Source organism: Salarias fasciatus, chromosome 5 (assembly GCF_902148845.1).
Source record: "Salarias fasciatus chromosome 5, fSalaFa1.1, whole genome shotgun sequence".
NCBI lineage: Eukaryota > Metazoa > Chordata > Actinopteri > Blenniiformes > Blenniidae > Salarias > Salarias fasciatus.
Window position 1 is genome coordinate 15,184,158 of NC_043749.1, and position 10,918 is coordinate 15,195,075.

At 39.9% G+C, this 10,918-nt stretch overlaps 2 protein-coding genes across 4 annotated transcripts in view; both read left to right on the plus strand.

The window, feature by feature from the left end:
• Positions 1–870, plus strand: part of abhd14a (abhydrolase domain containing 14A) — a 5,328-nt gene extending 4,458 nt beyond the window's left edge. For all 3 annotated transcript variants that reach the window (XM_030092617.1, XM_030092618.1, XM_030092619.1), the window contains one exon: positions 134–870. In XM_030092617.1, the coding sequence (XP_029948477.1) occupies positions 134–316 (183 nt within the window). In that variant the 3' untranslated portion in view covers positions 317–870. The remainder of the gene's footprint in view (positions 1–133) is intronic.
• Positions 871–1,787: 917 nt separating this feature from the next.
• On the plus strand, positions 1,788–9,856 carry LOC115389132 (aminoacylase-1). The gene is made up of 15 exons (XM_030092563.1): positions 1,788–1,872; positions 2,189–2,336; positions 3,344–3,408; positions 3,514–3,618; positions 3,713–3,807; positions 3,989–4,065; positions 5,630–5,719; positions 6,509–6,565; positions 7,039–7,112; positions 7,191–7,240; positions 7,709–7,853; positions 7,936–8,004; positions 8,090–8,169; positions 9,101–9,161; positions 9,287–9,856. The coding sequence occupies exons 2-15, from the start codon at positions 2,207–2,209 to the stop codon at positions 9,449–9,451; spliced, it is 1,263 nt and encodes a 420-aa protein (XP_029948423.1). The 5' UTR covers positions 1,788–1,872; positions 2,189–2,206; the 3' UTR covers positions 9,452–9,856.
• Positions 9,857–10,918: the final 1,062 nt, after the last annotated feature.

The following is a 10,918-nucleotide window of genomic DNA, read 5'->3' on the forward strand; positions in this document are numbered from 1 at the left end:
GTTGTCTGTTGTACTGTTACTATTTGATGCCAGAGCCTGTAATAATATAACCAGTTAACAGTAGATTCACAGCGGTAATAAATCATGAATTTGTGGCTCTTTGTTTTCTGAATCTCGCTCGTGTGCTCTGCAGACTCCCACTTACATCGTGTACGGAGCCCTGGACACAAACCTGGGCGCCCAGTCTCACCACAACCTCATACAGCTCCCGAACCACTCCGTGCTCAAGATAGAAGGAGCTCGTCACGCCTGCTACATGGACAAACCCAGAGAATTTCACCAAGGACTCATTGAGTTCCTCAGCATACTGAAGTGAGATGTGAAGAGGAAGCAGTAAATGAAAGAAGACTAGAAAAAAAATAGAGAAAAGAAGGGATTACCTGTTATCCATACAGGTGTTTAAAATAAGTTCTGGTACAAGGGAAAAAGCTCAGCATTATTCATACTATATTATCACCTAAGGGGAGATTATTGGAGTGTTCTGTGTAAAATATTGAATTGCACAAGTTGTCATCTGAATGTATTATTTTCCTCAATATCTCACGGCGTCACCTGAAGAAGACTTTCAGCTCGGCTTGTTGTAATATTTGCTTTATCTGTGTTCGGTGGTACGTTTAGTTTCACGTGGTTTCATTGTGTCTCTGGTTGCATGTAAAAACGTGGAATGTGTTTGCTTTACTGGGATTATTTATCATTTTTGTAGGTGACTCTACGTCTGCAAATGTTGCAGTTACTTGTATTTAAAAATATTGTGCCAGTTTCACACTTGAAAGACCTTCATGTGAAGATCTGGCAACAATCTCAGCTGCCCAAAAGCATGCTGAGCTACAATAAACAGGATTAGTACAAAGTGTAAAAAAAAAAAAAAAATGTACAAAAGAGTATGCACCATATACAAATAATTTAAACTCGTATTTGTATAGTGCTGATAAAGGTTTATGTAATATATTTGCAATAAGTTTGGACAATCATGCCAAGAATAGGATGGGATCAAAAGACCTGTGCATTGATGGAAATAAAAGTAAGAAACATGTTTGATATGGTTCTCTTGGCTCTGTGTTGATACTGACCACAGGGTTGTAGAGTTTCTTTCGTTAAAAAATTGTGACAAACACTGACCATTTCAGAAAGTCAGTTGTATTCTTTGCATGTGAGTTGCTAATTTTTTTAACACATGAATTCATTCAAACACAGTCTTTAAAGCTCTTTTTCTCAACATAATACACTTTTTGAACTACATGCACTCAAAGAACCCTCGCCCCGTGGTTACTGGTATGTATTTAAATACCTTCTGTGTGGAGTTTGCATGTTCTCCTGGGGTTTTATCCCGAGATCCCAGCTTCCTCCCACATTCCAAAAAACATGCATGTGAGGTTAATTTGGTGACCCTATGTTGCCCCATCGGTGTGAATGTGAGTGTGTGTGGTTGTCTATCTGTTTGTGGTGGACCAGTGGCCTGTAGTTACCTGGGATGGGCTGAAGCACCCTGCAACCCTGCAAAAATTCTGTGCACACCTTTTCTATGCAGTTTGCATTTTCTCCCTGTGTGTTCCTCTTGTACATTCACAGTCCCAAAACAACAGTTTGACATGAGTTGGTGTGAATGTAGGAGGGGTGTGTTTCTCAGTAGTCGAATTCAAGTATATATATATATAAAAAAAAAAAAATTTATTCATTTTGAAATATGTAAAATATGAATTCACTGAATGTCCTCCACAGTAGCACTTCTTCTTTTAGTGATGTTTCTGTCTTTCCTCGTGCACCGTGACGTGCGGGCCGCAGTCAGCTGACAGGAGGCGGCCGCTGCAGCTGCTGCGGTTCTTCACCTGACGACAACCAGCAGGTCGACACCGACACCGACACGCACACGGGGTGAGTAACGGGAGTGAACACAACTAGGAAACAGTCGTAGACACCACTGGACACGTGTGTCTCGCCGCACCGTTCTCTCCCTTCGCTGCACGCGCCGTGAGCTCAGCTAGCTGTGCAGCTTGAACACGCAGCTCGCGCTCCAGTTACACAAGTTAACTTACACGAGAGCGCTAGCTTAGCCTTTAGCTTCCAGGCAGGTTGAGTGAGCCTGTTAACGAGCTTCTGGAACTGGCAGCTGACGGGGCTTGGACCGCAGCTCCAGCCCAAACCGGTTCTCAGAGACTCGTGCGTTAAGTCGTGTGTTTGTGTTTTCCAGAGGAGGTTCTAAAGCACCATGCTGCCGGACAAAGACGGTCCAGGTATCGGAGGAGGACAGAGGAGCTCTCCTGAAGGAGAGGACCCGTCTGTCAGTCTGTTCAGAGAGTACCTCCGCCTCAAGACCGTCCACCCGGAGCCCGACTACGGTGAGACGCCTTCGTATTTTACACGTTTGTACATCCAGCACTTTTCGTGTGGGTTTGTTAGATGTGTCCAGATCACCTGCTGCGTTCAAACATCTCCTACACATGCACCATTCTCAAAGTATATCTAAAGACTGGGTGCACACGCATCTTCAACTCCAAGCAAGTCGATTAACCTGTGCATGCACAGGGAGAACATGCATACTCTGCAGAGTACAAGGCTGCTGAACACTACACCCCTGTGCAGCCATTAGATAAAGGTAGATAAATGGTTTATGATCTATGATAACATGGCACCTTTCCACTGTTAGTAATAACACTGTTGATCACTTTCACCCATTCGTCTGTCCGCCAGCGGACAAGGAAACTTGCTCAAGGAAACTTCAATTGCAATTGTTATCTAGTGTCGTTTTGACTGTATACCTATATATTTCAGTGCACCTGTAATTCCAGTGAGTATCTGTCAGTGTATTTTATGCATTTCACAAACAAAAAGAGGAAAAATGATTTGAAATACATCACAGAAATTACCCATGCCTGGACCCAAAGAAAGGATGCATTAGGTGTTGCCATTGAAATGTATTCAAATGGGTACTTTTTTGTATACAAAGGACATGTTATTTTTTTATACCAGTAAAAACCTTGAGACGCAATCAAAACTAAACCCCCTCCTTAAAGAGTGAAATTCATAAACTGCAGAGCATAAGATGATACGCACAAATCAAAGTCCAGATTTGACTTGGATTAGTAAATTATTACAGCTTCACTTGCCACATCTTGTTTTGAGTCTCAGCTGCACAGGACTGGTTCTGCGTTGGATCACGAACACCATTAGGCCTCACCGACCAGAGAAGTGCTGACAGTGCATAACGATTGCAGAAAAGTTACTTTCTGCCAAAGTCCTTTTGCAGCACCACTATGAGTTACAGCTGCAGGAGATACGGCTGAGTTTTTCACTCTGTTATTAATATTTAAACTCACTGTTCCACTAACTGTTTATTCATTCATAGACGCCGCTCTTAGATTCCTGGACAGAATAGCGGAGGAGCTGAGGCTGCCAATGAAAAAGATCGAGGTGTGTGCCTCTGATGGTGGCCATTTAAATTATGAAGAAAAAAAAAGTTTCCATGCTGTAAGTTTGCATTCGATGAAGCTTTTACATTTTTTTTTACATTTTTAGGTCTGTCCAGGCAGAGTCGTGTCCATCATGACATGGGAAGGGACAAAGCCCACCCTTAAATCCATCCTACTCAATTCCCACACAGACGTAGTGCCTGTGTACCAGGTATGACATCGTGTCCATGTTTGCAGTGTTTTAAGCCTGTTGTTGTCTGTAATAGACATGAAAAAAATGGATTTGATATCAATCTCTTCTCCAGGAACATTGGAAATACGATGCTTTCAGTGCTTTCAAAGATGCAGAGGGCAACATTTATGCCCGGGGAACACAGGACATGAAATGTGTAACTATACAGTGGGTATTAACTGCCTTAATAACTGGTTTTACTGAACAGGCTTTCTGCTCTAGTATTTGTGACCTTCACTTTTACCTAAGTAGTAAGACACCTGTTGTAACACCCGCTGTATCCTCTCAGTTTACACTTCATTTCTTGTTTCTGTCACGTATCTGCTTTGTGTGCGTTTGCTTTCTTCAGATACATCCAAGCAATCAGGAGGCTGATGGCAGATGGATGGAAACCGATACGCACTGTGCATTTAATGTTTGTTCCCGGTGAGATTCTACGTTCCCTTCTCTAATCTGTTTGGAATGTATGATTTGACTTGTTGTTCTTTGTAGTTTTGTCTTTGGACTCACCCATAGTTCTGCATTCCCATAAACCATTGAGACATAGCAGTGAGCACCAGTAGTAGTGTTACATACAGTTTAACTGCTGCTCATAATGAATAGAAATGTTAATTTTGCATTGAAGGGGGGGGGGGGGGATGATGTATATTTTAAAAAAAAACTTGGATGAGCACAAGCTAAAGTGACCTAACATTGATCAATAATAAAACAAATGGTTGTTTTTAAGTCAAATGTCTCAAACCGTTTATCTAGGTTGGTGAGCAGAAAGTGTTTGTTTCACATTTATCTTTAAATATTTCTTAGATTACCCATTATTGTGTTAGTAACCACAGTTGTTACTTATTAAAAATAGTCATGAAATGTTTTAAATCAGTTACTGTTTGTACAGTGATATTGACAAAACATGATTCTTCTGCTTTAAGCTTTAATGTATTGATATCTAAACTGTTATGTTTTGTTCCTTTGCTTTGGAAAAGCATGTCTTATTTACTCCCAGTTTGTGCACACTGTTGCTATAGTTTTGAAAATAAAAGATCTAAAAGATTATGACAAGGTATTTAATTGCAGTACCCATAAAACAAGTGACAATTGGGGAATTTAACAATCTTTGAAATAACACAGAATACAATAGTAGTGATTCGTCAAGATTTTATGACCCCTTACAAAATCAAGATGCAGCAAACAGAAAAACAAAAAACAGCGGTAACCTGGCTTTAAATGTTCCTTTTAAGTATTTTGGGTTGACATAAATTGCAGTTACACTCCTGGCAAGCAGTGTTGTTCAGCTTCTCGCTCTGACAGTGTAATTTGCATGTGGAAGAGCATGATGACAATCTGTAAAACATGCAAACCACAGCAAGTGCAACATTGTTACACATGCACTTGTCATTCACAGTTGACCTTTGACCTGTGAATCTTCCAGATCCAGCTGTAGAATTATTTTCATCATGAACCGTGTACTTGGATTTGTCTTTCATTCTTCAGGCTTCAGAGAGAATAGGCAATAGATGAGGAGGCAGACAGTGGGTTGAACTAAGTGGTTACACTTACTGTATATTTAGTGTTTATGACAGTCAAACAGCAGGAGCTCAAGTTGAATCTGTTTGTTATGACCAGAAAAGACTGTCCAGGACCTTCTCCATTCAGATTGAGCCACTGCAAGCTGTGTTAAACGTGTGTGTGACTGTGTGTATTGTTCCCCGAAGCTACTGGTACATGTAGTGTTCTGTCTGTTTACCACACAAAAGCTTTTTGTTCAGGTCTGCATAAACTAAACCGAAGACAACAAGACAGCTTCTTTTTTAGTAGTTTGGTTCCTGACTGTGAAACAGCACTCCCTGGATTTCAGGGATCTGACATGTTTTGCAGTTCCACACACTCAAATGCGTGCGGTGCCAGATGTGAGCAACTCGAGAATGAATAATCTGACGTTTTTTTGTACACCAAAAAAAAAAACAAAAACTGTCTCTTTTGTTGTCTTTGTGTTCAGATGAGGAGGTTGGTGGTCATAAGGGGATGGAAACATTTGTGAAGCACCCAGAGTTCCAGAAATTGAACATTGGCTTTTCCCTCGATGAAGGTAAATGTCATTTGTTCACAACATTTTCCAGCAGGCTTCTTATTGAATTAGAAAGCCATTCATTGAGCTCTATAATGTGAGATGCTTCAATCCCATGTCCAAGCCGTTACACATGCAGCAAGTTGAAGCTGCTGGTTACCATAGAAACTATACTTGAGCTTCGAGCCGCACAGCCATTGAGATCCCTGATGAAACTTAGACACCTGACTGCAAATACTCCAGGGGTAATTCTTGTAAAAAGCCCCTGCAGGTGACATTTCAGATACAGAGGAATGAATAGCCGTTTAACTTATGGAGTGGCTTCTCCTCCTCTTGAGGGAGCTGTCGAATAAAGATCAATACAGGGCTTGAATATACAATTTACAATCCCAAGAAAACCTTCATATTAATATTAAGATCATTGACGTTACATTTAGTTTATAAGCATGAAGAAATGTATCAAAGAATGTGAACCACACTCAGACTTGCAGCAATGCGATTCATGCACTCTATCTTGCTTTACTTTTATGTAAACAGGACTCAACTTTCTAATATTGTGAAGCTTAAATCACTTGGAATTTTTTAAGAACAGAATTTCCAACCTAACAATCCAGTCTTTTGGACTTTGTCCCTAATATAGTTTAAAAAAATTTTAAATTAAATATATGTATGTGAAACCGACATTGCTCTAATGTAGTCAGAATAATTCCTGCATGTCAAAACTTAAAATAAACTTGTCGGTGTCTCAGAGTCAGATGCAATATGTACAAACTAAAGTTTCATATTTTTTTCTTTGCATGTGTTCTGCAGGTCTGGCCAATCCTGGCGATGCCTTCACTGTGTTTTATGGGGAGAGGAACCCCTGGTGTGAGTATCAAGTACAAAACATAGAGGAATTTCACATTTTTGGCAACATTTGATGACTTTCAGATTACAGCTAGGACTCTTTCATGCATGTTTGTGTTTCTTGACAGAATCAAATAGGTATTTCCTCCATACTGCTTCACACGTTTAGTCAGGTGTTACCTCGGCTTCCTCTAGATTTAATTCCGCAGTCGTCTGGTTCAGACATGGTGGTAGCAAAAAGACGAGGCCGGTGTCACATCATAAGAAGTTGAGGCTGAAAGGCTTTGTTGAAGGCAGTTGAAATGGGTTTACAGGGAGCAGGGCCATAACAGGACAAACACTTGTTTCTCTGTGTGAGCTGAGTTCATTGTTACATTTTTCAACTATGTATCTTTAGAAAGTGAATACACAGTGTCGCTCTGTTAGGATATGAACAACACTTACAAATGAATACAATGTAACACGTAGTGGTGTTTCTTTTTTTTTTTTTTTAGGGATTACAGTCCACTGCCCTGGCAGTCCTGGTCACGGCTCCAGATTTGTGGAGAATACAGCTGCTGAGAAGCTGGTAAGTATTAATGTCGATGTTATCAGTTCATGAGATTCCCACAGAAAACTCAGTAACTTCTATTTCCGCTTCATACAGCGGCATGTGATAAACTCCTTCCTGGACTTCAGAGAAAAAGAGAAACACAGGTGAGACTGTTTGTATCTGATATGCACTGCAATGTCTGAACAGCTTCTGGGTTCAGTGGCTCGTCACTGTATTTGTGGCTGGTTTCTCTTTCAGCTGTCCCGCTAACCTGTTTTAATGAACCCTGTATGCAGTATAAGATTCTAATTCATGTTCAGAGCTGTAGCGCATAAGCAGCTGCTATATGGAAACTGCACCGGTGAGACAGTAATGATGACAGTGATGACAGTAATTCAACAGTATTCAATGATTTTCAAAACGATGTGATGCTTATGAAACAAGCGATGCTGTTCTGCTGGTTTCAGTTATGATGGGGACATTGTGCTTATGTGTGCTCATAGTAATAGTCAACCAAGCTGTTATTCTATGTTAAACCATAATCTGGGTCTCAGCCACTTTGTGTTGTTTGTGGCACAATGTCGACTTTTCTTTCTTCCAAAGTTCAACTCGACTCATTGAATTCATTTCAGGTTAAACACCAGCGAGTGTTTCACACTTGGCGACGTCACAACCGTGAATATGACCATGGTGAAAGGAGGCGTGGCCTACAACGTCATCCCTGCTGAAATGGATGTCAGCTTTGACCTGAGAATTCCTCCGACGGTGAACCTGCCGGTACGTGAGCGTGCATTTCTCTCCAAGCGTCTTCGTGAGCTGCAGCTCTCTGTTAATTCCGCATTCATGTGTAAATCACCAGGAGTTTGAAGCAAAAATAAAAGAGTGGTGCACAGAGGCGGGAGAGGATGTCACTTACGAATTTGCTCAGGTCAGTGCTCTCAAACTCTCCAAGGAAATTACCTGTGGTTTGTTTTGTTTGTCTAATCAAGCCACCGAACTGTCGCGTCTTGCAGAAACACATGAATCAGAACATCACATCAACAGAAGAGAGTGATCCGTGGTGGAGTGCCTTCAGCGCTTCATGCAAAGCAATGTAAGAAAACAGCAAGGAACTAATAAACATGATCCGATGTTTCGCTGCTTATAGCTCAATTTTCGCTCCATCTACACCTAATTCTAGTGTTTTGTGTTGTATAGAATTTAATAAACTCTACATATAAATGCATATCCTCATAGATTTCCTGTGCAGCTACAGAAATCTGACTGTGCAGCTGAGTACTCAGATTTCTTTATCTCCATTATTTCTTCTTATGCAATCATTGTAATATATTCACTCTGGGTTTTCACACCTTGGTTGCAAATGTTCAGACAGATTTCACAGCGCTCTGCTTGTGTTTGGAAAAGAACTACTTTGTCCTCAAATACATTACATTATTCTTTTGGAAGATATTCTTCTTTTTTATAGCTTAGGAAAGCCTTGAAGTATTATATTAAAAATTTTGCACACATTTTCAGTTTCGCTGGAGTGTGAAGTGGCCCGTATTGTGGTAATCAGCAAACACATTTGTTGTGATCCTCACGAACACAATATCTGCAGAACACCTCGAGAGGCTTTGTGAAAGTGTGCTGCAGATGTTCATGTAGACTCAGTCTGATTCTGTTATTTTAATTAAAGTTCAAGGTCAGCGTGTCATCACGAAGTGCTGTGTGGTGACAACTTAAGAACTTATGCACAAAATGTGACAAATGTGAGGAGAGATTATCTGATGGGGTGAATGTGCTGGTCAGTGTTTGTTATGCCTTTATAGCAACACTGTAGGTGGTGAACATTTTAAAATTTTAATATTTTATCAATTCGGTAGAGCTTGTAATGATACAACTAAAACATTTCATTCGCTGAAAGCTGTGGAACTTTTTGACTAGTCTTTGATACTGGTAGAGTTTTGATCCTATGTTGAGTCAAACAAAATCTTGGATTCTCTGAGTCTTGAAAGCCACATCTCATGTTAGTATCTCTTCTGTAGGAACATGACTTTGGAAAAGGAGATTTTTCCAGCCGCCACAGATAGCCGCTTCATCCGAGCAGTGAGTATCCCAAAAAAAAAAAAAAAAAAATCTTTTGATAAAAGAAGTATTTGATTTTAAAAGTACTCAGCTTTTGAGTGGCTGGATGAAAAACAGCTTCTTTAAATCTCTCTTTCTGAATCCAGGTGGGTATTCCTGCTATCGGCTTTTCTCCAATGAACCGGACTCCGATCCTGCTGCACGATCACAACGAGTTCCTGAACGAGCAAGTCTTCCTGAAAGGCATCAGCGTGTACGAGAAGCTCATCCCAGCTCTCGTCAGCGTTCCTGCCTTTCCCGACGAGGCTTAGAAAAGCCCTCATTTTTAATCCTCTCTAAAACACATTTTACCTACGATGATATTCACCTTGAGGAACTTGCACAAATTACCAAAGAATATCATGGATATGATTAGCCAAACGGAGCACTTAGCCTTTGATACTGTTGATTTTTTTATGATTCTCAGGATATAGTCACGCTGAGTTTTCCATTACTCAATGTTGGTTTTAACAGCATATTTACTGTATGTCAGCATTGTTGATTGAGTGCGTGTGTAGTCTTAAAAAATGATCATGTAAACCATGTTTTTCTCTAGTGTTGAAAAATCAACCTACTAAAATGTGAAAATGACATCAACTCTTCTATTAAACAGTCACCTTATTGCCACTTTTTAAATTGAGCTAAATGTTGAATCAAGAGATAAAATATTTATTAAAATGGAATTGAGTATGCTTTTTTTTTTCTTTTCGTTACAGTCAATGTATATCATGTAGCCTTCATTAATGTGCATTGATCTGCTGTTGCGGATCAATGACTGAAAAGAGTAATGGGAGCAGCTTACACAGACGGTGTTCCACCTCCAAACAACCATTTGCTTCAAGGACAGTATAGTAACATTCCAGTTACCTACATCAATACAGCACCGAACCCATCAGTGCAATGTTCACTTCATGGATAAATCCAGCCTACTCATAACTACTATTATGAACAGTATGTTAAACATCTGATACCAAAACACTTCAGAGAGAGAACTGGAATTGGTGCTTCACAAAGCACTTAACATCAATCTAAAATAACACAGTACGTCATGAACTTTCATTTTTTTCACACACTGGATACACAGCATGGTTTTGGAGAGGACATGAGTGGTTGGGTTTCTTTTTTTCCGAGATTGAATTTCCAAGTGTCGTATGATACTCAAGAAACTATGCTCAGGCTCTTACAAGTCTCAGTTTATAAATCCTGACTTTTGCTGATGGTGACAGGGCTGGCAGTTGTAATTTTAAATGAAATAACTGCTTCGCTGGTAAGGAATTCAATTTGGTTTTCAGATGTGGTTCCTAAAGCTTAATTTGTAATATTTGTTTTGTGACAGCTCATGTAGTTTCTGCTGTATTTTACATCACTCTCAGCAACCATTAGCATGCAAATCTATAAAAGGGTGTTCATGATGATGTTTTTGGCTGAACATGTAAAAAAAAGTGAAGCTTCCCTCCTTCCAGCTCCACCACAGAATTGCAGCCTTGCACAATTTCTTATTTTTATTAAACACATATTCCATTTTAGCTTTGGGTAAATGGCAAAATAAATTAGATCTAGTGCCGAGAAACCTTCTGTTACCTTTTTAAACAAAAGAGGAAAAAAATACACGTCCTTTACTTCCTCATTTCATGAAAAATGTTTTGGGGAAAAAGGTTTAACTTTCTGTTTTGAATAAATCAAGTAATCCAGGCTTTTAACCTGCTAGCTAGAGACACAGCTTGTTGGAAAACTCTGAC